This window comes from Aspergillus undulatus (assembly GCF_047715775.1).
Source record: "Aspergillus undulatus strain CBS 261.88 unplaced genomic scaffold BDV17scaffold_55, whole genome shotgun sequence".
Taxonomy (NCBI): Eukaryota; Fungi; Ascomycota; class Eurotiomycetes; order Eurotiales; family Aspergillaceae; genus Aspergillus; species Aspergillus undulatus.
This window is the reverse complement of record NW_027396659.1, coordinates 74821-102176: the sequence shown is the minus strand read 5'-3', so window position 1 is coordinate 102176 and position 27356 is coordinate 74821. Positions and strand designations below refer to the sequence as shown.

Here is a 27356-nt window from a genome sequence, read left to right as displayed (position 1 = left end):
CCTACAGACACGATTAAGGGTTCAAGATATGTCAACCACTGTCCACTCTCTTCCCTTCCACTGTCGCTGCGACGATCCCAGACGAGGCAATGGTACCGTGGATCTGCCTGCGCCACTGACATCGCCAGCATTGCGGGATCGGGGGCTGAAACTGGCCAGTAATATATCAACTTGGCGACCGATCGCGACGTCATTTGGCCTGTTGCTGTGAGGCTGAGGGTGCGCGCTGAATGCCGCCAGATTGGGTTAGAGAGTCGTGATAGCTTCACAGATGATTTAAAACTCGATGTCCTGACCGGATGTAATACTCTTCATCATCAGCATCCTATCCTTTATTCAAGCTTACGATTACCTCTACGAACACTCAACGCATCATGGACACAAAGACAGGCTACAATGGCTATCCCGCCAACCCTCCTCTTCCGCCACCCTATGGGTACCCCCAACAGCCCTACCAGCAGCCGCAATATCCTCCGCAGCCATATCAACAGCAATACTCCCCGCAACCTCCACTCCCTCAGCTGTACCCGCAACAGCCGTACCCTCCGTCGCATTCTCCACACCCCAACTACTCGCAGCCTCAACAACCCTTCCCGCGCACCCTCGACGTCGCCTTCACAAGCTGGTCCGGCCGCCACATGCGCGTATGCGAAAACACTCCCGAGGGCCCCCTCGTCTACGCCGCAGACCTCCACAACCGCAAACCACACATGATCTTCCAAGCAGAGGGGACAGCGAACCTCCCCGCAACGGTAACATTCCACAGTTTCAGCCGCAACATCGACATGAACATCAACGGGAACGAGAGTGTCATGCGCTCGACGAGTAAATGGAAGTACGAGTTTGGGTTCGAGTCGCGGGCGCTCGGCGGGAAGAAACTTACCTGGAAGCGCGAGAAGAGTTGGGTTTCTATGAATTTGGAGTGTGTGGATGAGGCTGGGACTGTCTATGCTCATTTCAAGTCTGGGAAGAGTTGGTCTGGGAAGAAGGCCGGGAAGTTGGAGATCTTGAAGGCTGCTGAGGCTGGTGGGAAGGCGGTTACAGATGAGCTTGTTGTTACGGGGCTCGCGAATATCTATCTCCAGCTTATGCAGACCATGTCGGCTAATTCGGCGGCGGGTGCGAGTGCCGGGGCTAGTGTTGCTGTTGCTTAATCTTCCTTTTGTTTCTTCTGTTGTTTGGTTAGGTCGGTTTGGGTTGGGTTCAGCGGATATCCATTCCTCGGGCGTATGTATAGACTTGACTTGATTCAATGATATCTCATCTTCGTCTTCTGACCCAGTATATTCCGCATACTCAATGCTTAATGCTTAACCTGGGCACCCCCGCACAGCCTCGGCCGACAGTGAGTTGACCACTTTTGAGGCCCACGCAAGCCCCTAAGCCGACCTATCCGAGCCCGAAAGTTCGAACCCCTGATTTGTTTGTCGCAGGAAGAGGGAGTATATATCCACCACGCCCGTCTATCTATCCTCCCTCAGTCTAAGTTCCCACTCCCAGTCCAATTCAACGCAATGACATATACCGTCCAAGCCGAAGCAGCGCGCGCTCTACACGAGCATCTGCTAAACAGCGAGACCATCCCCTTCCCCCCATCCCTCCAAGAAGCCGCAAAGAAAGTCAAATCTACCGGCGACAGCGCGCCCTTGCTCGAACACCCACAAATAAAAGCTGAGATCGCAAAAGGCGACATCTACCAAATGACGAAGCCAATTCACCAACAGTGCACTAATGTCTATCAGACCAAGGACGGACGGTGGTACCACCTGCATGGATCCATGAATGCTGCGCATACGATGCGCATGGTGGGAGTGCCCGAGCAAGATGTTACCATTCAGGAAGCGCAGAAGATCTACATGGGCAGAGTCGCGCAGTGGGATGCGGCTGAGATTGATCGGGTTGTGAATGAGGAGTTTAGACAGGCGGGGGTTATATATAACACGCCGGAGGAGTTCTTTGCGAGTGAGCATGTATGTCGCAGTTTCTCTCCTCATCTTGCAAAGTGATGATTGTGCTAACGATGAGATGATGTAGGGCAAAATCATGGCAAAAGAGCCCCTCTATACGCTCAAGCCCCGTCCCAGCCCACGCAAACCCTGGCCCGCAGCAAAAGACCCCTCGCGCCCACTGGCCGGAATCCGCGTCATCGACCTCTCGCGCGCCATCGCGGCCCCCGTCATCTCTAAGATCCTCGCTGTCCTCGGCGCCGAAGTCCTCAAGGTCACCAGCTCAGATCTCCCAGACGTCTCACTGACATAGGTCGATCTGAGCACAGGCAAGCGCGACACGAATCTAAACTTGAAGAGCGAGGGAGGAAAAGCTGCTTTTGCGGAGCTGGTTCGCGGCGCGGATGTTGTCGTTGATGGGTATCGACCTGGTGTACTTGCGAAATTGGGATTTGATGCGGAGGAGCTGAGGAAGTTGAACCCGGGTTTGATATATACAAGGGAGAACTGCTATGGCTGGCAGGGGCCGCTTTCGCATCGCTCGGGGTGGCAGCAGGTGAGCGATTGCCTTGTCGGGATCTCATGGATGCAGGGGCGGTTCTTGGGGCTGGATGAGCCTGTTGTCCCTCTACTGCGTACGTATACCCGGTTACCCTTCCCTACCCTTACAGAAGCATACCTCTAATATCGATAATGTGGACAGCAAACTCCGACTACCAAATGGGCCTCGTCGGCGCATCAGCAGTCTGCCACGCTCTCCTCACGCGCGCAAACGAAGACACAACATTCGACATCGACGTCTCCCTAACGCAGTACAACATCTGGTACTACCGGTTGGGCGAGCAGTCGGCGGAGATCCAAAGATCCCTCCGAGAGAAGCATGCTGGCCTCAAACTTCGCCACTACGATGAGATGCTCTCGCTCATTACGAAGACATATGCGGCTGTCAGGAATGTAAGGCCGGACCTCTTTCAGCGTCCGCAGTACTTTGAGCCTCCGAGTGGGAAGGAGTGGGGTGTTGATGGGGATATTCAGATCTTGACGACCCCGTTTAAGCTGGAGGGGTCGGTGCTGAAATATGATGTTCCATCTGGGAGCAAGGGGCGGTCGGAGGCGAAGTGGGAGGGGGATGTTTAGGGAGCTGGGCATTTGCACATACCTAAGAGACGAGTTGGCACTTCAATACTTATATCCATGGACATTCCAGAAACCAAGTAATCGTCACACGTCGAGCCAAATATAAAAAAAAAATGAGAAATGAGAAATAAAAGCCAGACCTAGATAACCGCCCAAATAACCTGTCCCTCAACTATATACTATCTAGACCCTCCTTACAACATGCCTCCTAGGCAGGTCACTTCTTCCCCTTCCCTACAAACGAAATCCTCCCCGCCTTATCCCTCTTATACCCATTCGCCTCCGTAATCCCATTCTCCCCCCACACCATACTAGACCCCGCCACCTGCCCCGACCCCATCTCCTTCTTCTTCTTGTTCGCTTTATCCTCGTTCAGCAGACCCTGAATCATACCTGCTTTTTGCTAGATGATTTAAAACGCGAAGAACCACGTCAGCCAGACATCCTCCAGATTATAATAGGACTTCAACATCAAAGTTGAGATGGGCATAGTATGTATATGTAGGATGCGGGTGCAGGTGTAGGTGGCTTACAGCCTTCCCATGCTTGTGCAGATGGTATGCCTTCTGTGCACCCTGGACTCCGCCCATGGGGTTTTGCAGTCCGGTGTCTGCGCCTGCTGCGGCGACGGTTATGCCTGTGAGACCCGAGCCGCCTTCGGATTTCTTGAAGGGGTTTTTGATTTTGGGCATGTTGAAATGGTATGGGGTAGGGCGCGGAACGGGGGTTTGGGATTCGTAAGTGCGTAGTAAATAAATAAGTAATTAATGATAGTAAATCGGCTGGTGATCTGTATGCTGGTAGAAAGAATGGTCGATGAAGCTGGGGGAATGATCAAATACACCTTATATACCCCATGCCCAACGTCCCGCCTAATAGTCTAGGCCCTGCTATACGCAACCTTTACTCCCATCTTCTAATATAAATACTTGCCAGATATTTCGTGGCACGGACCTCGTGCGTGCCGTCAGCCATTAGGCGTGCAGCGCGTCATACCCCCGGACGCCGAGGGGGCTGGACCTGCGTCGAACGTGCTGAGCCTACTACGGCCTTAATTTTAGATACCCGCGTGCCAATGAGGGTGTCTGCCAAGTAGCTGAGGTTGGTGGTCTGAGCTATCCGCTGGGTGCGACGGGGTCATGACGTTGAAGTTGGAGCTTCGGACAACATAGAAACTTTCTTGAAAATTGTTCGTTCCAGACATCACATAGGAAGGAGCTGGTGTTTGAACGCGTGGCGGGAGAAAGGACTCGCTTCACTTGAATGACTGTGACAGGCGATTCTAGGTTTTCTTGCTTCATGGAACTGGGCCGGCCTTGTGAGTGTTTGGCCTATAAGACTCGGCCCAGACTCTGCGGATCTGAGGTAACCTTATAGCCCTACTACCCCATGTATCGGAGAAAGTGAGGTTGTGATCTTAGCATAATATTCATTACTACTACGCTGACACCGAACACATATCCTCGCCACCAGTACCACAAGCTCCTACCAGTGGCTATAAGAGGATTCCGCCATTCGGAAAATTGATCGATAGAGTTGCGGCGTCCCGGGGATTAGGTATTGCCCATGCTGGAGCCTGGCGTATCTGGTTCAGGAGTGTTGGAAGGACACAAGGATGCGAGAACTTAAGTTGGTCGTGGTGGCCCCGGTGTTATTTCCATTGAACAGACAGGATTGCACGAGTAACTATCAGTGCCTACCCAGCGGGGGCAATGACTAAAGGTCACTTCCCCGAGAAAATACGTCGGAGCCAGCCCGGATCCCTACAGCTTCCTATACCCCCTACTACCTCAGTATATCTGGAAATTATTAATAACTAGGTTATTGTTCAGATAGAACTCGGGGTCCCATTGAGCGGACGTTAAGATCCTGCCATGGGCTGGAACAACATGTCTTATTCATCATCAGCTAATCTCCAAGAAGAGCGATGGTCCATGGCTCTCTCACATCGTATCGCATCGCATCGCATCGCATCGCATCGCATCGATTGTACTCTTGACGCAGACAGGACAATAGATAGAGCCACCTGCTAGGTAGAAGTGTAACTCTCCCTATCCCACTCCTGCACAACTTCTACCTACTGCCTCCCAACATACCGAATCGTCCCATCCGCATCCTGGACATAGCCATTCTCTCTCGTGATGCCATTCTGCCCATACCCGCCGCTGGAAGCCTGCGTCTGCGCAGAGCTCATCTCGTACCGGTTCTGGCTTGCGCGGTCGGCGTTGACGATGGCTTGTCTCATGCCGTCGTTGTACTAGGGACCAACAAAGCACAATTGGTAATCATGTTAGTGAATGGCTGAAGTTGGTCAAGGTAACATCATGATAGAGGTCGGTTGGTAGGGTTTTGGAAAATAGGTGGAACTCACGGCTTTATTGTACTGCCGCGTGTGGTATGCGGCTTGGGCATTCTGCACGCCGCCCATGGGGTCTGAGAAGCCTGCGCCTGCGCCTGCGAGGCCGGCGGCGGCGTTGACGCCGCTTTGGATTTTCTTGTAGGGGTCTTGAGGCATGATGGTGCTGAGTCAAAGACCGTTGCGAGAATTTAATAGGTTTGTGCAGTAAGACAGTGGTTGTGGGAGAAGTGCTTGTTGCGAAAGTGCAGAGTCCTGGGTATTTAGAGACCTTTTATGTCTTTCCAAAGGAGACGAGGCTGGATTTCAGCCTTGCGAAGTATATGAAGTAGATCTAGGCAGTCTGTTCATGTTCCAACAGATATCGGCGGGGATAAATGTCTGGACACTCGCGTGAAAAGCTAAAGACCTCGAACCAAGCGCAAGGATGCAGAATGTGGCGCAGCGATACCCTAATCAAGGCAGCGCTGAGTCTACGCTCTTTTAGCGCCAATAAGGTACTCGGCCAAGGGTCGCCCTCAGCGTTTGAGGCGTGATGTCATTATCAAAGAGACGTAGCCTCGTCCTAAAGATGTGTCAGTGTGAATATACCGTCAATGTACCGTGACAACGATACGATTTCTTGATAGTGATGGATATGGCATTCTAGGATTCAGCTTGTAACATCATGAACAAGACACATAGTAACTATTAATCTTCACGCGATAGGGCCTATCCGTAACAGAGTCCTTCTCAACGTTTATCCAAGCTTTCAACGCAGCATAAGCTTGCGCCCATCGCAATCCTGCCCTGCCCTGCACAGCACCATACGCCTCCACTCACGAAATCTCTCCTGGATTTTTGAGGTCCTGGTAGATCTCGAAGAACGTGTTGTTTTGTTCGGCGATGATGGCTTTGTACACGGGAACGCAGGCTTCGAACCATTTTGTCACGTTCTCGGAGGCGATGACGATATTGACGTGCATCGATATATCTGGGGTTGGGGTTGAAGAGAGGGCCATGGTGGGTTTGGATGCTCTGGATGTACGTGGTTTGGGTCAAGGTTTCCTTGTGTCTGTAGTGTGAGATGGACTTGGAAGGGCACGATGATTAAAAATTCATGACGAAGTTAAGCTGCCGTCGTCAGTCCTGCGATCCGTCACTCGCGGACACTATTCCTATAGACGGCCTCAAGTCGACAGTTACAGTATGGTGATTAGAAATTCATCGTGCGGATCCAACTGCCATCGTCAGTCAGCCCTGTTCTCTGGCGAAAACTTCCTCAATGCAAGACTTGAGAATCAACAGGTACACTCAGCCACCTTACTTGGCTGTTTCTAGGACATTTGTAGGCCAGAGAAGCTGCTTTTGGTCTCGCAAGTTGCATTAGGGATACAGAGTAGAAGTGTCTCAAAAGCTGTGTCCAATTGTAAGGGCGGACGACCCTGGCAAGCTTCATGAAGCAAGTCCTCCGTAGCTCCGCATCACCATATGGGGTGACTGTGGACCCCGACAGCTGGGGCGAACGCTTGGCTTTGGCGGCCTAATGTAGATACCTTGCAAGAGCAGTTTGTCAGCTTTCCCACGAAGCTTCGAGCTTCGTAGCGCTGGTGCATGTAGCTATTGAGCTCTAGTTAAGGTAGCTCCGGAGCTTACTCTGGTGTACAGCCCAACAGCTTCACATCTGAACAATCTCTAGCCTTCTATCAAGCAGTCTATCATGACTGAAAATAGGCTTTCAGTCTCCGCTATCTTCCATGCAAGGCAGGCATTCCGGACTCCGAATGGACCTTGAGGACCTGGTGCAGATCATGAAATCACGAATGATGTCAGTTCCACCCCTTCCGATGCCCCGCCAAACCCTAGCAATGTTATTTTTTTAACACCTGCAACTGCTTCAACTCCTTGCACTCCGTTGATTATCATACTATACGAACCTGAACTCAACATCTCACAATGGCCCCCAAAGTCCTCGTCGTCCTCACCTCCTTCGACAAGATCGAGGCTAACGACCACCCAACGGGCTGGTACCTGGTACATACATCCGCCCCCCTTCCCCAACCATTCCAATCAAAACACCAGCTAACGCAATACAGCCCGAATTCGCACATCCCTGGGAAGTCCTGCACTCCAAGACAGAGCTCACAATTGCCTCCCCCAATGGCGGCGCCGCCCCCCTCGACCCCTCCTCCGTCAAGATGTTCGAGAGCGACCCTGTCTCGCAGAAGTTCCTGAATGAGCAGGAGGCGCTCTGGAAGAACACTGAGAAATTGGCGGATGTGTTGCCGAGGGCTAGTGAATTCGATGCGATTTTTTATGTTGGTGGGCATGGGCGTACGTATATCCAAAATATCCACTCTGTAAAGTTATGGGCTGGATGAATGCTAATGTATACGGTGAAACAGCCATGTTCGACCTAACAACAGACAAAATCTCCATCGCGCTAATCCAATCCTTTGCAAACGCCCGCAAGCCCGTCGCCGCAGTCTGCCACGGCCCCTGCGTCTTCGTGAACGTCACTACACCCTCGGGCGCCTCAATCCTCGATTCCGCGGAGGTGACTGGGTTCTCCAACACTGAGGAGGACCAGGTGCAGTTGTCGCAGGTTATGCCGTTTATGCTGGAGGATGAGCTGCAGAAGAAGTCGGGTGGGAAGTATGTTAAGGCGGACCAGCCTTGGGGGGAGAAGGTTGTTGTTTCGGAGGTTAAGGAATTGGGAGGACCATTGATTACGGGGCAGAACCCGGCGAGTGCGACGGGGGTTGGGGAGGCTATTCTCAAGGCCCTGGGTCTGTGAACTACAGAGTGTGATGTAATGTGATTCCTATGTTGATGGGAGGTTATGCCTTGACGATCTAGCGACAGCCAACCAGAATGACAATCAGTGATCATTTATGATAGCATGATTCAACAAGGATAATCAGACCTAGGTAAACTCCCAGGTTGCCTCGATTACTCAAACGCAGCAATAGTCTCCTCAAACTTCTCCGCAATCTGCGCATTCAGCAACGGCGCAATCCCCGCATACGTATCCGTAAGCTTAACCGTAACAGCCTCTCCCAACTCCGCCGCAAGATCCCTCTGATTCTCCAGGTTCGACCTGACAAGGAACGCCAGCGACCCGATGCCTAGCAACCCGTTATCAAACTGCGGTTTCTTCGCGACGATATTGTCGAGCGTGGAGAATATGTTCGGTTGTAGGTCGATGAATGCGCCCGAGACATTGAGGGACTCGTCTTCGGTGAAGTTTGCGGAGTCGGTAGTCGTTCTGATTGCGTCACGGAGGTCGTTACTTAATGCGATGGACTGGAACTCGATCTTGAGCGCTGTCACTGTGCCGAAAAGGCCGCCTTTGTAGGAGGTTACGGTTTCGTTGAGGGTGATCATGGACTCGGAGATCGTGTTCACGGCAGCGATCACAGCCGCGCCATCGCGCTTGATGAGGGAGGGAGGAACGGGAGTTGCCTGTGTGATAGCGGTAATGGTCAGGAGGATTGGAAGGTAGAAATGCATCTTGTAGTGGACTGCGGATAGATCAGCGATGGTGTCTCTCTGCAACAGTCAGTGTCAGTGCAAGACGAGTCGCAACTCGAGTCTGGAAATGTATGGGTAGGCCGGAGATTTATCTCAGTCAACCCTTGCCTTGAACTCTATAGAGCTTCATCTCTACCCCAGATATATCCCTGCCGCTCAATCTTGTTTAGATTGCTCCCCGCATTTGAGGAAGGACAATGAAGAGAACCCCTGGTAGAGGCTAGCCAGCCATTGGCCCCTTGCGATAAATCAACACATGCCTGGTGCATCCCGAGGCATTAATCAATGATTGTTTTGTTGGATCTCAGTTGGCGATTGCGCCCATTGGCGGGTTGAGTCTTTCTTGGCTTGCCAATGCCTAGGTACTGCCCCTGTGCAACCAGGTCATGGAAGGCTCAAGGACGAGAATATTTGTCACTGCGGGTTAGTGTTATCGAGGTAGCTTGGCAAAGGTAGTCATTGATTCTCTGCATTCACCAAGCTCGGGCTTTGGCATCTGACGCTGCATAGGCTGGTCGCGTCAGAGAGCTTGGTCAACCCATCCGAAGTAGTATCAAAAGTAAGATAGGCCCCGAGAGTCTCTGGTCGAGGTCGAGCCCAACGGCACGAGGACAGGATACCTCAACTCTCAAGGGTGGCGGTACGCGCATTGTCCTGCTCCCCGCGAGCTCCCGTGTCTTGTTGTGATGGATTTTCGCAATGCTTACCTAGACAGGACTAGCCCATCACGTGGTAGATTCCTAGTGAGCACAGATATGCTTACTTATATTACCTAATGCAGCTATTTTATGTGTCGATGACCTCCATCCATGGATGAACTACCAGCTCAGCAGCACCAGCTATGATTTTGGAAAGGTTGATGCTGGTTTTTGAGAGGCAGTGTAGCTTGTACTAGTTCCATTCCTCTACAGCTTGCCAGCATCACTACTATCCAGTTGACTCAAGTGGTTTCCCTCAGCCGTTTATTGTGCTGCGTCGCGGGGGGAAATATATAGTTGCACGCAGCGCCGTTATCTACTTCCAAATTACACCCTAGACCTCTGGCCCTCAATTTCCTAAATCGTTACGGAGTATGTTCTATATCTGCTAGAAACAATCTTAGCTTATATACTAGCATCGCTCGTTGCTCAATCTGTCTATCCCCTTCAAGCGTATGCGACGCGCCGGGGATAATCCCGCTCTCACGATGCCAGTACGCCCGTTCAGCATCCACAACGCGCCGCCATCGCCTCAGCAATCCTTTCTTATCAACATGCGCCGGAACAGAGGGATCTTTCCCTGAGTATAGCACGAGCAAACTCGCAGTTGATTTCGGCCTCAATACGCCCCGACTGTGAACCACCCCGAACGTCTTCCTCAGTCGCTCTTCGCCCAAGTCCGAGCTGAAGAGGTCGTCTTCCCCCGGCGCTTGCGGACTGTCGGGGCTCGCGAGGCTGAGAAACCGTCGGCTACTGATGGCCGTTGTGTGCGGGTATCCGATTGCCGTTGTATAGGGCAGAGGGACAATCGTATCGAGGGTGCCGTACTCTTCGAATGTATGTCGTTTTGCGCGCGTAATCGCGGCGTCGTATATCGCCTGCATTTCCTCTGCCGTGTGATCCTCGTTACCCTCTTCCAGGACTGAGAGAATTGCCTGGCGGTCCGAAACAGGCGCTTGCATGACTGCCCCGTCGACTTGCGGCCGCAGGACGGGCCCGCGTCTCCCATGATCCAGCACGGGGTGAGCAGGGCGCGGGTTCGGTGCGCTGATATACTGCAGGACATCCTGACTCCCGGTTGAATGGCCCATGATGACGACTTTTGGGACCTCGGGACCAGCACCAGCGATCCTCGAATCTGAATATGAAACCCATTTATACCGCCGAATATACTCCACACAAGCCGCAACCTCGTCAATATCCCTACCCAACCCACTCATCCCCCACCCGCCATAACTCGAGGTCAAGACCGGCGCAAAGACAGACCATTGTGACTCCTCGAGCGAAGCGACGATATCATTCAAATAAGCGACTGTACCGAGGCCGTCGCCGAGTCCGGGGATGAAGAGGAGGGTGTGTGGTTTTATGCGACCGGTGGAAGAGCCAGAGGAGTATTCAAATGCGACGAGGCGGTCGGCGTATGTGTGCAGGAGGCCGGGGCGGGGTTGAGGTCGAGCGGGAGGGCGAGTTCGCATGGTGGAGGATCAGAATTGAGGAATGGGATTCAGAGGGGGTTGGGATACGGCAGATTTACTCCGTGGAACTGTTGGTGTGGTGCCACGGGCTTGAAGTCGCTGGACTATGCTACCTCCATATCGGGAGCTTTTCTGTTGATTCTCGCAAGGCTTGGCATGATCTCTTATCGATAAGACTGGTGATGCCAGCAGCCTGACACAGTCGCTGAGACTCTGATTGAGAATGAAGCCAAAAATACTATAGTATTATAATACTGCTTCGGAAAAGATATTAGATGAGGTTGTTCTGCCGTCAATGAAGGGTGGTTTCCTGGCATCCATTCACAGACCCCGCGGCGCAAGAGTTTCAGCTTGGCAACAGCCGTACAGCACCGTGCTAATAGCCCCTTTCGTGTTTTAGTGCAATCAAAGAACATCGAGCCAATCAATATAAGCTAGTGTATCTACCCTAAATGCAATGTATCATAACAACGGGTTCCATAGCTCAGTTGGTTAGAGCGTCGTACTAATAATGCGGACGTCGAGAGTTCGAGCCTCTCTGGGACCATATTTTTTTTGTCATATTTTTGTTACTTCCCGCGTCTCCTCCCTTGTACGCGATGTTAAAACTGTCTGCAAAAATGCTGGTTGTCGAATCAGCACCTGCTGTAGTCCGACTTCTTTCCCAGCTTGGCCTTGTGTGCCTTTTGTGCCTTACTTTGACTTCTACTTGAACATGGTAAGGTGATAAGACACCAGCCATCACATCACAACAATGGTCAATGACTTCTGCCTAAAGACTCGAAGAGTAAGGTCTAGCTAGACACTACTGACAGACACGGATTGGTCCGATACGCCGCTTTCTTGCGCTGTGCAGTCAAGCTGTTGTAACAATTGCATCATCTCGGCGCCCCTTGATATTTGTCTGGAGAGCTTCCGACGCTGCCGTCCAGAGTATGATATCATCTCACACAACAACAGTCATAAAGTCAAGCGCCGTAGCAGTGTCTTTGTCGCTCGCAGTATCTGAAATTTAGCAGAGACATACAGATATTACTCGGATTCGACACAATATGGCCGGCCAGAAGAAACACCAAGTCGCCGTTATCGGCTCCGGAAACTGGTATATACCACCCTACCTCAAATAATTAACCCTCTGCTGACCAAGTATGTAACAGGGGCTCAACAATCGGCAAAATCCTCGCCGAAAACACAGCAGAGCATACATCCAAGTTCGAAAAAGAAGTCCGCATGTGGGTCTTCGAAGAAGAAATCCAAGTCCCCGAAGACTCCAAGCACCGCTCAAAATACGGCGACAGCAAGCAAAAGCTCACGCAGGTTATTAACGAGACGCACGAGAACGTCAAGTACCTCCCCGGCATCACATTACCTTCCAACTTAATTGCAACGCCGGATATCGAAGAGGCCGTGAAGGATGCGACGATTCTGGTATTCAACCTCCCGCACCAGTTCATCGGAAAGACACTCGACCAGATAAAGGGGAAGATTGTTCCCCACGCGCGCGGGATGAGCTGCATCAAGGGCGTGGATGTTTCCAACGGATTCGTGACGCTATACTCGGAGCTCGTGATGGAGAAATTAGGAATCTACTGCGGCGCGTTGTCCGGCGCAAATATCGCGCCCGAAGTCGCAGCCGAGCGGCTCTGCGAGACTACAATTGGATACGATACGCCGCCGATGGATCTCACGTCCAGCGACGGTAGTCCCAAAGATAACCTGATTAAGGTCGACGAGCAGCGGCAAAAGGAGACCAAGCCGACGAGTACAAAGCTGTATCCTGTTCCGCAGGATTACCCGCATGTTGATGACGAGCTGTGGGAGACGTTGTTCGCGCGCCCTTATTTCTTCGTGCATGTTGTTAAGGATGCTGCGGGTGTGGCGCTCGGCGGGGCGCTGAAGAATATTGTTGCCCTTGCGGCGGGGTTTGTAGCTGGTAAGGGATGGGGAGAGAATACGAAGGCGGCGATTATAAGGCAGGGCGTGGGCGAGATGATTCGGTTCGGACGGACGTGGTTCCCCCGGTCTGTGGATGAGCGGACCTTCACGGAGGAGAGTGCGGGCATTGCGGATCTCGTGGCTAGTTGTTATGGAGGGCGGAATGTACGGTCTGCCACGCATGCCGTTGAGAAGGGGGTGAGTGTTGGGGAGATTGAGGAGACCGAGATGAATGGGCAGAAGTTGCAGGGCGTTTCGACGGCGCAGACGGTCTATGGGTTCTTGGAGAAGCATGGCAAGACCAACGACTTTCCACTGTTTGTTGCGGTTAATAGTAAGGGTCCACCAGAGTATGTATATGGGAAAGATGCTGACGTTGATAGACATCATCGAGGGCAAGTCCAAGGTGGACGACCTTCCATCTCTGCTCAACAAGAAGAAATAGAGCTGGGCGTAACTCGCTACAGCTATATACATGAATTGAAGTACATTGAGCGTGCACAAACCAGGCATAGAAGTCCTGCTACTTTAATGGGTCTATCCATGTTTACCGAGTAGAATGGATGCGTCCAGGCCATAAGCTCTATTAGGTTAAACGATAAGTCGACTTAAGGCTGCCTTGCGATCGGTATGAGCGGTTTGTGAGCTTACAGTGGTTACAGGCACAGCGGCAAAGGAAGCTTTCCACAATTTCTCTAGATTATCTATCTGTCTGTTCTCTGAATGAAGTCTAGGAAGAATGAAGAATGCACACTCCTCGCAACTATCCCAACACCAGCACGCAGACATAAATGACGCCTACCTAGCCTAGATAAAGAGCCCTCGGTCATCCAGCAAACAGCGACGCATCCACATGGGCACTTTTCCTCGCGACCTCAGAAGCCAGCGCCGCAAGAGACTCGCTCTGCATAATACTGAATATCGATACCTCCGCCGCCAGCTGCAGCGACAACATATTACGCAGTTCCACCGCGCCTAATGAATCCAACCCGTAGACAGAGAGATGCCTGGAGGGCTCGATATGTGCCGTTGGTATCATGAAAATGGCAGCGAGCTTGGTGGTTATGGCGTCGATGACTACTTTCTCCGCTTCCTGTTTTGATGCTGCAGCGGACAGCTGAGCTGCGAGCGAAGTGCTGACACCAACACCCGCACCCGCACCAGCACGGCCATTTGGGCCATCCGTGTGAACCGCGGGATTTTGGCGATACCGGAGAGCCTTGAATCGGGCGTCTCGTCCGATTGAGAGGGCTGCGTCGGGGTCCCAGTGAGGCCCGGGGCCTTGGTTGAGGCCTACGGCGATTTGCCTGTCAAATGGCGATAGAATGGCGGACTCGAGGACCCGGAGGACCTGCTCCTCCGTCACAGGGTAAAGACCCAGTCGAGTCAGCCGATCCGAGACAGCAGCATTCTCCGCGACGTATCCGATGCCCTTGACTGGTCCTAGATCGATGGCTACAGCTGGAAGGCCCTGCGAGACGCGCCAGTGGGCCAGGGCGTCTTCGTAGGCATTACCGGCTGAGTAGTTTGACTGCGACGGCACACCACCGACTCCGGACATGGAGGAGAGGAAGATGAAGAAATCGAGATCGGCGTTGCGAAGCTGCGTGTGCAAGTTCCAGCTAGCCTTGACTTTGGGATTCAGTGCAGCCTCATAGTCATTGATGGTCATTCGTTCGAGAATAGAGTCTTTCAGGACCATTGCTCCTTGAATGACCCCACGAATGGGTGGAAAGTCGTCTTGGGGACTTCTCTTGAGTGCTTCTGCTAGACTACCTTCATTGGCGACGTCGCAGGAGATGCGCTTGACGCGGCATCCTTTTGGCTGCAACTCGGCGACAAGATGTGCAGCCGCAGGGTTTGTCTCAACACTACGCGACAGCATGATCAAGTTGCGAGCGCCATGGGCCACCAACCAGTGGGCAATGGAACCTCCAATCCCACCAGCTCCCCCGACTAGAAGATACGAGGCATCGGAGCGTAGCCTGGCAGTGGGTGTATGGGGGAGGACCCTGACCTGCTCATCCGGGGAAACAGAGAGCACAATCTTGCCTACGTGCTTGCCAGCCTGGATCTGTCGAAAAGCCTTACTAACGTCACCCAACGGATAGGTCGTGATGGGAAATATCGTAGAGATGGCATTCTCTTCGAACAGACGTGCGATCTCAGCCAGGGCTGAGTGCACAAGCTTCTTGCGGTGGCGGGAAAGCGAAAGCAAGTCAAAGGAAGAAAAGGTAACATGGCGAGAGAAGGGCTTCATCTCAAGGTGATTGTTTTGCTCAAGGTCGCGTTTCCCAAGCTCAATGAAGTGGCCAAAGCGCGCCACAATGTTGAAGCTTTCCTGGAGCAATGGCCCAGCCAGTGAGTTGAGTACAACATCAACGCCTTCCCCGTTGGTGGCTTCCATGATGCGAGCTGCGAAGGAGCGATCACGGCTGGAGAAGATGTGATCAGCGGGGATTCCATAGCGTTCCATGACCAATGCACGCTTTTCAGGCGATCCCACCGTGGTGAAAACCTCAGCACCTATGAGCTTGGCGAATTGGATGGCACACTGTCCGATACCTCCGGCGCCAGCATGAATAAGGATAGTTTGACCTCGTTCAAGCTGAGCGACCTTGTATAAGCTCAAGTAGACCGTGGCGTACACTGTAGCAATCGAGGCGGCCTGCTCGAAGCTCATGCCCGGGGGGATATGCATGGCATTTGTCCACTCGACGCGGGTACGACTGCCAAAACCACCACGGAGTAGGGCAAAGACTCTGTCGCCAACTGCGTACCCATGTGCTGCTGCTCTGCTTCCTACGCGAGTGATCACTCCGGCGCCGTCAACACCCATGACACACTCCTCCAACTGGCCCATGGCTACGAGAACGTCCCGAAAATTGACACCAAACGCTCGAGGTTCGATCTCGACATCATCCAAAGCTAGTCGTGGATCGCCGGCTGGAATTGCAGGATCATCACGAAAGGCGATCGTGTCAAGTAACCCAGGCATGCTGACCGTCAGCGCGAGAGGACGGTCAGCCTGGAAGAAGGGCCCCATCGGCAAACGGTTGGGTTCGGACCAGTCAATCGCATGGGGAAAGACAGTTTGGTTGCGAGCACTGTCGCGGAAGAGGCGTGGAATCCAAATGACCCCATTGCGCTCAGCATATTCGCATTCGTACGATGGCGTACCGGTTCCAAAGCTGGTCGTCAAGACCTGTACAATAGCAGCGACGCTAGAATCGCATACCGGCTGGCTATTAGGATCCAAATCAAGGGTGATGTATTGACGACCAACATATTCGTGCCGTAGGCTCCTGAGAAACCCTGCCGCAAGAGAAAAGGCCGGTCTTTTACAGTCCATCGCGCCACCGCGAGTCACCCAGAGCACACCACGGCTCAGTTTCATCATGGCCTGAAGTCCTTTTAGACCCTCGGCGCTTAAGGCGTGAAGCAACGGCTGCTCGATCTCACCAAGGAATACTACCAACTTGTCTTTGTACGCGTCCGCGGTGGCAGTCTCGAAGTCGACCGCGGCCGGCGTCTGCCCGGCAATGGCAAGGCTGGACTGGATGGCTTTTAGCCAGCGCTGGTCATGGGAGGAGAGTTCTCGTGATACAAGTGCGATTGATTCGGGATTTTGGATGGATGGCTGTGGTGCAGGAACAGCAGTAGCGGTCATGACATCCAACGTGTACCACTCATCGCTTTCACAATCGCGGACTTTGAAGTCTATACCGGAGAAGCCTGTGTCTCTGAGGGTTTTATCCCAAAGGTCAACACCCATTGTTGGACCAAGAGCCCGCTCGGGTTCTTCACCCAGCCACCAACCAGGCAGTAGTCCGAATGTGAGCTGTAGATCCATACAATCCTGAGTGATCTCGATCATTAGCAGCGTGGCCCCAGGTTTCATCAACTGCCGCACATGAGACATTGTTTTGGTCATGCATCTCGTCGCGTGGAGTACCTCTGCCGCGATGATGATATCGTAACTTGCCAAATCGAAGCCCTGACTGGCAGGATCGACCTCGATGTCCAATCTGTCATAGCGCATGATCTCACTCCAAGGGGCAAATTGCTTATGAGCTGCGTCAAAAAAGGCAGTTGAGATATCCGTAAAGTGGTATAGGTCTGCCAGAGCACCACCCCCTTCGACACTGGGAGTGCTAATTTTCGGCAGAATATACCGGGTTAAGCTGCCGGTGCCACCCCCAATTTCCAGAATCCGTGCCCGAGGGTTTTTATGGACGAGGGTCTGTAAAACGCGAGCGGCCTGCAGATGAGTTCGCTCGATCCTCAACCCCTGCTGGTAGAATCGGGTGAAGAGGTTATTCTCATTCCAAAGTTCTAGCGGCGCCTTCTCCTGGCGAAGAACAGTCGGGATCTGAGGTCCCAGGTGACAAACAAGCTCTCCATTAATGCTAGAACGACGGACCTTCTCCATCAACAAATGGCGTTCCTCTGGAGTGTCTTCATGCCAAGTCGCTATTTCGGCTCCCAAGTATCCGTCGGCAACGAGTTTGGTTTGCTGCTGCATCCAAGTGTAGAACTTGACGTGGTGGCTCTGTAATTGCTGTAAATCATCCGGCGTGAGGGTAGAGAGTGTTTCGGATATAAAGTACAGACACACACGACGGAGGTCTAGCTGGACCTGAACTTCCTCGTCATCCAGAGGATGGGATAGCTGTTGCTGGATGCTCTCGCGCGCTTTGTTAGACAAAAGGGTTAAGTCGGGCGCCCAGTCAATCTTGAAGCAGGGATTTTTCTCCCACTCGCGGTCGATTTGCTGATCGCCCGTGTTCCCTCCCAGAGAATGGAAAAGGACGTCCTGCATCTCCAAGACCGTTGGCGCGGTGTTATCGTGGTAGTCTGCCATGGTGATATTCGTGCGCCAGGCCCGCGCATCGGCGTGCTGAAGAGAAGTAAATAACTTGAATTGATGACCAGCCCTCTGACTGATGGCGCTGGATACCCAGACACTACCAATTGACCGGGGCACCATCCCATTTGTGTTTCCGGCAACATCAAGCAGAGGTGTGTATACAGAGTGCACTGCCGCGTCCAGGGTAGTCGGATGCACCAATGCCTGGTAGGTAATATCCGTTGGTAGATTTGTGTCAGGAATAACCAGTATGCTATCAGCTCTACGGTTGTCTCCCGCCTGCTCGACTCCTGTGATTGCCTGGAATGCCTTTCCATGTTGGAGGCCCTTAGCCCTCATGTCTGCGTAAAGGTCACTGCCAGCAAACTGCCGTGTATAACCGGAAAGACCAGCGGGGCGCGGTTTGGGAGCGGTCTTTTCTGGCGAGCCCTCTCGCTCAACCATGATGACACCACGAGCATGAACGGTCCATTGATTTTCGGAGGTGACGGAAAAGACTTCGAATTCTTTCCAACCCCGATACCCAATCGCTTTATCACTCAAATTGCTCAACTTCGTTTGGATCTCCACCCCCTCATCAGTCTCTGGAAAAACAAGCGCCTGCAGAATCTTGATATCTCGCAGAAGGTAGCCTGCGATTGCCTGGTTGCTCCCCGGCTGCAGGCCTGGAAGTTGCCTGATTGCCTCGATGGCTAGAGATATGTACCCTGCTGCCGGAAAGACGATATTCTTCTGAATTATATGTTCACCAAGCCAGGGGGTATCCCTGATTCTGAGAATGTGGCGCCAGCTAGGATTTTTGAGATCAGTCCCCAAGACAAGGCTCCCGAGGAGACCGTGAGGGGCTTGCGAGCGCTCTCGAAGAGCCCTATTGAACCTAGATTCGCACCAGTAGCGGTGCTGATGGTTCCAGGGATAAGACGGCAAATCTGAAAGTACCTGTACGCTGGATGGTCGTCCATGGGGGAAATTAGCGGCATCCATATTCAGAGGTAGACCTTGCATAAGTAAGCTAGCTGCCAGTGATTGCATGGTCTCAACAGCACTTGTGTTGCGGACTAGACAGCTCAGATAGGAAGGCTTTGGGCTTGGAAACTCTGGTGCGGCGAGAATCTCCTGGATGGGGAATTTCAAGGCTTTATGGGGACCAACTTCGATAATCACGTCGACGTTGAAGCTGGAAGTGTCGGACTGGCCGACGGCCATGTCGGTCAAGGCGTTGATGAATTGGACTGGCTCGACTAAGCTGTCCACCCAGTGCTCTGGCTCAGACAACCGCGAGAGGGATGACAGACGGCATCCCGTTACTGGCGAAGAAAAGGCGACAGGGGACTTGCCTTCGTCGACGTCCACAACTGACAAACGGCCCTGCAGCGCATCCAGGTAGTGAGTCGCGATGGCGTGCATGTGATGTGAATGGAACGCAGTCTCGACTTTCACACGACGGGCAACAATCTGTTGCTTCTCGGCCAGCAATTCAAGCTCGACCAATGCGCTCTCGTCCCCAGAGACAGTAGTACTTGAGGGACTGTTGACGCAAGCAACCGCCACAAGACCGTTTTCTGTGCTTAGTTGAGCGAGCAGCTCCTGGGTCTGCTCGACCCCCAAGCCCACTGCTACCATGCCACCCTTGACAGGCCCTCGAAGAGTCTTGTCAGCTGCTAGAATGGCGCGATAGTATGCCACTGCCATGGCGGACTTGTAGCTGAGGCAGCCGGCCGCGTATGCAGCCGCGATTTCCCCACTGGAATGACTTGTCACAGCCACAGGACGAACGCCCCATGTTTCCAAGAGGCGAACAAGAGATATCTGTATCGCAACACACAATGGAGTGCTAAGACCTGCTTCATTGACGCGCGAAGTTTCTTCTTTTTGGCCAAGCTCATTAAGTAGAGACCACTCCGCACCAAAGGACTTAATATATGTGTCGGCCTCCCGAAGCGATGACTCGAAGATAGGGTATGCAGCAATGAGCTCACGGCCCATGGCGTACCACTGCGCACCTTGACCCGTGAAGACCATTCCCACCCGAGGGGCATTTATTGAACGTTGGGGAGTCGCCTCGATAGAATCAAGGGCAAGACAAGCCCCGCGCAAACCGTCTTGAACGGGGATAGTTTGAGCCAATACCCATGGGAGTCGCGTACGGCGATGGCCTAGGGTGTGTATGACGCTTTGTAGCAAGCCCCGGTGATCATCCGCAGTATTGCGCTCCAAGTACCCTTTGATATTTGTGGCAATGTCTCGACATCCCTGCTCAGTATATGCGCTGACAACAAGTATTTGATTGTCTAGGGTTAATGGAGGTTCTGTGTGCCCATTTACCTGACCAGCGGATAGCTCATCAGGTGCGCTGTCGACGATAAGATGAGCATTCGTACCGCCATATCCGAAATTATTGATAGAGGCACGACGAACACCGTCCGGCCCTGATGGCCAGTCCTGAAGTTTAGTAACAACCCGAAGACGCCAGTCATCCAGCGGAAGCCTGGGATTCGGCTTTTCGAAGTTGATGCTTGGAGGTATCTTCTTCTGTTCCAAGGCCAAAACCACCTTTATCAGGGCAGCCAGACCGCTTGCGGACTCGGTATGCCCAATGTTGGTCTTCACTGAGCCGATAAGCAAGGGGTTGTTTGGCGGTCGGTCTCGCTTGAAGACGGCAGCTAAGGCACCGCATTCGATAGGATCCCCTGCTATTGTCCCTGTTCCATGCGCTTCGCAATATTGAGTATGAAGCGGGTCTAGTCCCACACGGCGATAGCAGTCCTCCATCAATGCGACCTGAGCACTTTGACTAGGCGTAGTGATGGTGTCCGTTTTGCCGTCTTGGTTCAACCCTGATTCACGAATAATGGCTCGAATAGGGTCACCGACTTGAATTGCGTCTGACAGGCGCTTTATAACAACCGTTGCAAAACCTTCACCTCGACCATAGCCATTAGCTCGCGAGTCAAATGCATACGACCTTCCGTCTGGCGAAAGAAACCTATTGGTATCTAGATCAGCCGATAATCCGGATAACTGATCAGGACAAACTAAATACCCACCCAATGGATCCCAGTCCTTTGAACATATCAGGATTGAGACTGATTAGCGAGCCACAAATCACTGCCGCATCGGCTTCACCAGTTCTGAGACTCTGGACACCCTGGTGCAGGGCGACCAGTCCCCCCGAGCAGCCAGTATCGAGAGTAAAGCTTGGACCTCGCAGATCGTAGAAATGTGAGATGCGATTAGAGAACATGGCGTCCCCTGTACCAGTAGATAGCAGTCGGGGTAAGTTATCTTCATCGCGAATAATGCCGTCATGGTAGTCCCGCGCATGGACGGCGGCATATACAGCAGTGCGAGTCCCAGCGACCTCGGCCAACGTAATACCACCTATCCATTGTCAGCCGTTTATCAATAATATTAACGAATACACGAACCATTCTCTAATGCCTCGTAAACAGTCTCTAATTGCAGCCGAATTTGAGGATCCAAAGACTGCATCAGTCAGCGTTGTTGGCGTAGCCACAGTCTCAGGGGCACAGATCACATACCGCTGCTGCTTCCGCAGACAAATTGAAGAATTGTGCATCGAACAGACCGATATCTTGTGCTAGAAAATGTCCTCCGCGAACGTTGACCTTTTTTGTGTCGAGTCAGAATATGTGCATAATAGTCTGCGGGATGCATACTGTGCTTAGTAAATCAACCTTTGAATGAAACGAGCCCGTCAAATTAAATCGAGACGTGGGAATCTCGCTCCATGCACTCCGTCCTGCAGCCAGCATATGCCAAAACCCTTCGGGGGTGCTGGCGTCTCCAGCGAACTTGCAGCTGAGGCCAACTATGGCAATGGGTTCAGCGACAGGGGTGTCGCTGAATGTTTTCTGCATGGTGTCGAGGTGGAAGTAGCATGTAAAGCAATTGGCCAAGCGATCTGTGTCTGACGGCACTAGGTTGTGGTATGTAGACGTCGGATAGCAGGCGCGTCACTCTGGTAGGAACTACCAAGGAGGGGTATTTGGAGAAGAGCAGGCAATTCTTCAGTGCCCGTGAACTAGGGTGACTAGCGCGCAGAGCCTGGAGTCTGGTATGCAATAGGCCCTATTTTCCAAGGGGCCTTATCCACGTAATTCTTCTGGAGGCTTTTATAGTAATCACTTCGATCCACGACTTATGCCTAGGATTCACGGCCGCAAACCCGATTGCCTGGGTGTCTGAGATCTAGAATGTGAGCCGCGAGATGACAAGCCCAGGCGCAGATCAAAGAGGCGTAATGTAGCCCATAGAATGTTCCTGTACGTGCTTGGTCCTGTACACGGTCTTTGAGCTCCGAACTTTAAGGCCTAGGTAAGCTTGCGATCTTAAAGGAAGACAGGCGCTCCTTCCTGATAGCTGGGCAAGCCAAATGCGGTACTCATTCATCTAACCCAATGCACTTGCCGTTGAGTCCTGATGCAGGAGTCCTATTCCGGAACTCAAATCATGCCGACAGCTGCAATGTTGTAGACTCATCTACGTGAAGTACCCACTGCGCCGCGCCACAAGACGGGCGACATATCCATACCTTGTAGCGGAACCAATTCCTCAAAAATATCGCCTAATCGCTCGGCTGCACCTAACCCACCTGCTTTTTTGCTCGGCTGTACCCTATACTAAAATACAGAGTGATTCTGTATTATCCTGGTACTGTATCTCCATTCTATACCCATCTGCGTATGCTTTCAAGTCTTCTGTAGAGACTATTCCAGGGTATAGGTGTATCTTGCCTGTTACTTTAGGGTATACCCCTATCCCCTCTAGTTATAGTCCTTACTTCCCTGCAGCGATATTAAAGGAAGCCTACCCCCCTTTATTTAAGAGGGCTTTATCTTATTATCTGCTTGGGTAATAGGCACGCTTATATATAGAGCCTGGGTGTGGTTTAGGGATCCTTATTACTATATAGAACCAGAGGTGCCTTCTAGAAAGCGTAGGGTGCATCAGGGCGAAATAATCAGTGGGCCGGGCGCAGCGCAGCAATTAGGCGTCAATAATATAGAGGGACTTTGAAATGTCTCGAGTAGCACAGAGAATGTCTATAATAGGTTAGTTAATTTTCGGCAATCAAGTTATGTAGTCTCGGATCCTGCGGTGTACAGCCGTGCTCTGTAGACCGAGTAGTCGACTCTGGGTTGGCCATGTACACATGGATCCTCCGGCAGCTCCCTTGGAAAAGTTCTTCCAGTTTTGTCCTTTGGTTGGTTAAAATCTAAGTCACCCAAAAGATTCGGTGAGGAAAAGAGGCTGGACCATGACATTGAGACAGAATTTGAACGGGCAAACTAAGTTGAGCTAGGATTTCGCCGATTTAAACCCCACTTGCTCTGTGCCGCAGGAATCCGGGCAGACGCCCGTGGATACATCCGTAGTGGATCCGATGTATGCAGCAAACAGCCGAGGAATTGTCTAGTCTCCAGGCCATTAGTCCATTTTCAATGTTGAGTATAACATTTGCAGACCTTGACACCAGCGGAAAGGGAGATGGCTACTGGCGACAACGATTTGTCGGTAGACCCATAATGTCTCCTTTGCTTTAGTATCAATCTATGTTTGCGGTGAAGCTTCTGTATTCCTAGTTGACCAGGGAGATAAAGGAGAACAAGAACAATAATATATAAACAAATAACAACTGATCAGGGACAAACCCCAGAATGTAGGCTAGAATGAATGTCTGGGTGCGACACGACCCAGACCACCTATGTCAGCACAGTCCAATTCAACCAAAACTTCTTTTGCAAATTGTTCAGGACCTGCAGACCCTGCAGCATTTCCCGTAGTTCTTCGACATCGGCTGCAGGTCGGAGGGGTCCGCCGTCCGAGAAACCAGGACCAAGCCCTGCTAGATATGCAGCAGCGCGGGAGATTGGGTCAGGAAGGAAAGGGTGCGCCTGGTAAATGAATATAATCAGCATTACCCGACCGGTACAGGGCGAACGGTACCTGCCTTGAAACAATTAATCGGACAGATCATCCTAGCAAGCTGCAGAAACTCACTAGCGGCCTCCATTATTGCCGTTTGTCCGTCCATGTCCTTACCCACTGTGCTGGGACCTCGATTGAGCGGTTCCGACCCAGCATTCTGGGGCTCGTCAAGACCCGCGAACGTCTGCCTGCAAGCAATGATTGAAGTTTCTTCATTATACAGTATGATCGCCCTCCCGAGAAAGGAAGATGAAAGCAACCACGGGATCAATCAACCCAGCCGGACGAGATAAGCCCCAGGGCCAGAGCCGGCTTCGTCCGCCGATGGCGCGCCAGCGCTCTCTGACAAAGCCAGAACCTATGCGTGTCTCCGGAAGGATTGATGCCAAGAGCCATGCGGCGGAGACTCATGTCCCGTCCAAAGAGCGTCACAAGGACGATGCATTCGCCAAACGGAGGAAGAGGCCGCTGTCCGCTGGTGGCAATTGCTTCGTGGAGGAAGTCCATTGGAAGCTCGGGGACTTGGCTGGCTTAAAAAGCACTTTCATGCACAGGGAGGCGGACACATCTCTATGGTCTTTGTTAGTTATCTTTCTGCTACTGTTTCCCACGGTAAAGCCATGGATGGAGAGGTACCGCTTCCCCCTGTAAGGTCAACGGCGAGTCATGCCTCGAGCTCAGGAATCGATCGAAGCAATATGTCACCCAGAATGTCCACCGTCTCTCCTCGGTGGTCGCAAATTCCTGAACGTCGCATCCTGGAAGCCCAGTGATATATGCATCCGTATCATGCAATCGACCCAATTGGACTAGCCGAAAACATTTCCCAGCCGTCACAATAGCCTTCGACTCCTCCATTCGCAGAAGCTCATAATGGGCTAGGAGAAGTAACGCCTGTATTTCTTCGAGTGGCGGAATTCTCTCTACTGTATCTAGTTCGCGTAACGCTCTGGTTGTCTCGGAGTAAAGGGAGCCAGCGAGGCAACAGAATTGAGCGGACAAGGCTGCAGCAACCGTCCGCATCCCAGAGCGAAATCAATTCCGCCTCAAGGAATCTGGTTCTGATTGAATACGGGCATAATGCCGCTGCTGGTGGAGGAATGACGCAATGGGATGCACGCGGTCGAAGTACAACTGGTCTCTCCGATTAGATTAGCCAGCATTCTCGACGGGCCGGGGCTTGGGATATGTACAGGTCAGCTTCGACAGGGTTCAGTCTGGAGTTTTTCTGTGGCTGGTACCAGGCTGCGGGTGAGACATCTGTTACGCACGGCGTCCTGGGCGGCGGGGCTACTGTGGCTGTTAACAGAGAGCGCCCAGCACTGTTGGAGATGACGGAGTAAGGAGATAACAGTAATTGAGGCGACCTCTGTTGATAACTGAGACTTTCACTGGAGCGCCGGCTGACTTCTTCACTGTGCTGAGTATTTCCCTGCTCGCCTGCGTCGCCAGGATGTATGGCATCTAGCTGATCCACCACTTGTTCCTCGAGTACTTCCGTGTTGTGTGATACAGCCAGGCCACGTCAGTCAAGCATCTTATGTAAAAGTAAAGGAATGGGGTTGCTATATACCCAGTCGGGAGTATAGTGCCTCAATTTGGCCCTAATTTGGGCCCCGGCGGGGGCGGTTGTGGTTGACTGTGCAAACCCGGCCAGTCATCATACAAGAACCGCATTGGGGATTCGCCCGGTCACATCGTGCCTTTTGTTTCCGACACTCCTCACAAGCCAAGCCTGGTTGTTGACGGGCGGGCCGTGTCGTGGGCGCCTTTGGGAACATTGCGCAAGAAACTGTAGATATATGGGCAGCGTATCTAAATAGTAGTCTGCTTACGGGTATCTATACCCCATGCTGTCAAAATACGAAAGAGCACCAGGGTACCAGAGGCTACTGAAAGAAGCCTGCACCTCTACATTCGGGGACTGATCTACAAGCCAAAATAAGTAGGGTCTTATTTCACTCGCCGGCGAACAATGGCCCGTCAAACTACGCATTGACATTGGCTACGAGGAAGAAGCAGAACATAATAAACAGCTGCATTAGGGTAGAACAAGCACTACCGGTCGTGCATTGGCTGTTTGAAAAGCCAAAATCTGCTATCTAAGCTTTACAGATTACAGGCGGCCTGTTCTCGGAGTTTCTTCAGGTACGTATCCGGACCAGCTGCTGGTATCTCAATTCTTCGGCATGCCGCGTGTCACAAATTAACTCCGGACTCCGGAGCTGAAGCAGAGAAAACTTGGCTCCTCTCTTTTGATGAACAGCTTTGGACTTCGGTAAAATGCAAGAACTATGTTCGCCGTGCAGGGTCAACTCTTCCCATCTCTCGCGGCCTAACGAAAGCCCGGCGGTTCCTCCAGCCAGATAACGTCGGAACAATACCATTGTATGAGACAGCGTGCATAGTAACAGTGTTCCCTGGACCGGTATATCAGGACCAGGGATGTACTGCGTACCTCCCATCCCACATCCACACTCATCCTTTTGTTTGCGCATCTAACAATCCCGAACCCCAATATGCTCGAAAGGCCACAACGCTGGCCTACGCCGGGTACATTGGTCAGGTCTGTAGAGGACACAACACTCCGTCTGCCCCGTCTAGTTTGCCTCCATGGCGGTGGAACAAACGCTCGCATATCCCGCAGTCAGTGCCGCGCCCTTCGTGTCCAACTAGGTCCCTTCTTCCGCCTTGTCCTTGCAGAGGCACCCTTCTACACAACTCCCGGGCCAGACGTTAGTGTCTACGAGAAATGGGGTCCATTCCGAGCCTGGTTTCCGCCGGGCTATGCCACAGGAGGCTCTGGCAGCGGGGCAGTTCCGATATCAGGTTCACCGATAGCTTCTAGGATCGTTCTCTCGAGCTTCGAAAAGAGTATAGAAGCGGCTATGGAGCATGATAACGGCGTCGGAGGGACGGGGACATGGATCGGCCTGCTAGGGCTCAGTCAAGGCGCGAAGATGGCAGCTAGCTTACTGCTTAAGCAGCAGAACAATTGCCACACTCTGCAGAAGACAATAGATTACAGATTCGCGATCCTGCTGGCCGGGAGGGCGCCGCTTGTGTCCCTGTCGCTGCAGGATGAGTTGTCCTTTGCAGCATCTGACCTCGGGGGCTACGAACCGGCTCTACATCTGCATATGTCTACGATTCATGTTCATGGGACAAATGACCCTGGCTTACCGATGCACCGGAATTACTGAGCTACGGCTGCGAGTGCGGAAGTGCGAGACTTGTTGAGTGGGATGGGGGGCATCGTGTGCCGATCCGGAGTCGAGACGTCGTGACCGTTGTCGACGCCATACTCGACATTGCGCAGGAAACGGGTGTGATTGAATAGAGATGAAAGAAGGCATCTTGGTATAGACTGTAGAAGGTTTTTCTTTCCAAGTACAAAAATTTTCCAACTCAAGTATTGGCTCCTTTTTACTACCTTGTGATAAATCCGTTGTGCTTTACCCTGCGGTCATGACA

General features: G+C 52.3%; 11 protein-coding genes and 1 non-coding gene across 12 annotated transcripts; 6 read left to right on the top strand and 6 right to left on the bottom strand.

Moving 5' to 3' along the window:
* The first annotated feature begins 308 nt into the window (after nt 1-308).
* BDV17DRAFT_272429 (uncharacterized protein) lies at nt 309-1226 on the top strand. Its single transcript, XM_073758894.1, has one exon. The coding sequence runs from the start codon at nt 375-377 to the stop codon at nt 1152-1154; it is 780 nt and encodes a 259-aa protein (XP_073612173.1). The 5' UTR covers nt 309-374; the 3' UTR covers nt 1155-1226.
* A 288-nt stretch (nt 1227-1514) lies between these two features.
* On the top strand, nt 1515-3083 carry BDV17DRAFT_294560 (CoA-transferase family III domain-containing protein; the record flags this gene model as incomplete). The annotated part of the gene is made up of 4 exons (XM_073762859.1): nt 1515-1970; nt 2035-2220; nt 2260-2581; nt 2650-3083. 4 exons carry the CDS (start codon nt 1515-1517, stop codon nt 3081-3083), a joined length of 1398 nt encoding a protein of 465 aa, XP_073612172.1.
* Nucleotides 3084-3244: 161 nt separating this feature from the next.
* On the bottom strand, nt 3245-3958 carry BDV17DRAFT_186659 (uncharacterized protein). Its single transcript, XM_073755041.1, has 2 exons — nt 3617-3958; nt 3245-3486 (listed from the first exon to the last, which is right to left on the bottom strand). Exons 1-2 carry the CDS (start codon nt 3773-3775, stop codon nt 3301-3303), a joined length of 345 nt encoding a protein of 114 aa, XP_073612171.1. The 5' UTR covers nt 3776-3958; the 3' UTR covers nt 3245-3300.
* A 969-nt stretch (nt 3959-4927) lies between these two features.
* Nucleotides 4928-5784, bottom strand: BDV17DRAFT_272423 (uncharacterized protein). The gene is made up of 2 exons (XM_073758893.1): nt 5455-5784; nt 4928-5340 (listed from the first exon to the last, which is right to left on the bottom strand). The coding sequence occupies exons 1-2, from the start codon at nt 5596-5598 to the stop codon at nt 5161-5163; spliced, it is 324 nt and encodes a 107-aa protein (XP_073612170.1). The 5' UTR covers nt 5599-5784; the 3' UTR covers nt 4928-5160.
* Nucleotides 5785-5922: 138 nt separating this feature from the next.
* BDV17DRAFT_294557 (uncharacterized protein) lies at nt 5923-6440 on the bottom strand (the record flags this gene model as incomplete). Its single annotated transcript, XM_073762858.1, has 2 exons — nt 5923-6004; nt 6262-6440. The coding sequence occupies 2 exons, from the start codon at nt 6438-6440 to the stop codon at nt 5923-5925; spliced, it is 261 nt and encodes an 86-aa protein (XP_073612169.1).
* Nucleotides 6441-7017: 577 nt separating this feature from the next.
* BDV17DRAFT_186628 (type 1 glutamine amidotransferase domain-containing protein) lies at nt 7018-8293 on the top strand. The gene is made up of 3 exons (XM_073755040.1): nt 7018-7452; nt 7515-7752; nt 7824-8293. The coding sequence occupies exons 1-3, from the start codon at nt 7375-7377 to the stop codon at nt 8213-8215; spliced, it is 708 nt and encodes a 235-aa protein (XP_073612168.1). The 5' UTR covers nt 7018-7374; the 3' UTR covers nt 8216-8293.
* A 35-nt stretch (nt 8294-8328) lies between these two features.
* BDV17DRAFT_272420 (cell wall mannoprotein 1 family protein) lies at nt 8329-9592 on the bottom strand. The gene has a single exon (XM_073758892.1). The coding sequence runs from the start codon at nt 8929-8931 to the stop codon at nt 8371-8373; it is 561 nt and encodes a 186-aa protein (XP_073612167.1). The 5' UTR covers nt 8932-9592; the 3' UTR covers nt 8329-8370.
* Nucleotides 9593-9912: 320 nt separating this feature from the next.
* On the bottom strand, nt 9913-11405 carry BDV17DRAFT_272419 (uncharacterized protein). The gene has a single exon (XM_073758890.1). The coding sequence runs from the start codon at nt 11123-11125 to the stop codon at nt 10016-10018; it is 1110 nt and encodes a 369-aa protein (XP_073612166.1). The 5' UTR covers nt 11126-11405; the 3' UTR covers nt 9913-10015.
* Nucleotides 11406-11598: 193 nt separating this feature from the next.
* Nucleotides 11599-11672, top strand: BDV17DRAFT_t127. The gene has a single exon. It is a non-coding gene; the product is annotated as a tRNA-Ile (tRNA).
* A 505-nt stretch (nt 11673-12177) lies between these two features.
* On the top strand, nt 12178-13505 carry BDV17DRAFT_300351 (glycerol-3-phosphate dehydrogenase family protein; the record flags this gene model as incomplete). Its single annotated transcript, XM_073764041.1, has 3 exons — nt 12178-12227; nt 12283-13394; nt 13444-13505. The coding sequence occupies 3 exons, from the start codon at nt 12178-12180 to the stop codon at nt 13503-13505; spliced, it is 1224 nt and encodes a 407-aa protein (XP_073612165.1).
* A 381-nt stretch (nt 13506-13886) lies between these two features.
* Nucleotides 13887-21811, bottom strand: BDV17DRAFT_294553 (type I polyketide synthase; the record flags this gene model as incomplete). The annotated part of the gene is made up of 5 exons (XM_073762857.1): nt 13887-20916; nt 20978-21311; nt 21359-21416; nt 21473-21559; nt 21611-21811. 5 exons carry the CDS (start codon nt 21809-21811, stop codon nt 13887-13889), a joined length of 7710 nt encoding a protein of 2569 aa, XP_073612164.1.
* A 4590-nt stretch (nt 21812-26401) lies between these two features.
* BDV17DRAFT_284024 (serine hydrolase FSH) lies at nt 26402-27222 on the top strand (the record flags this gene model as incomplete). The annotated part of the gene is made up of 2 exons (XM_073760461.1): nt 26402-27037; nt 27100-27222. 2 exons carry the CDS (start codon nt 26402-26404, stop codon nt 27220-27222), a joined length of 759 nt encoding a protein of 252 aa, XP_073612163.1.
* Between the last annotated feature and the right edge of the window lie 134 nt (nt 27223-27356).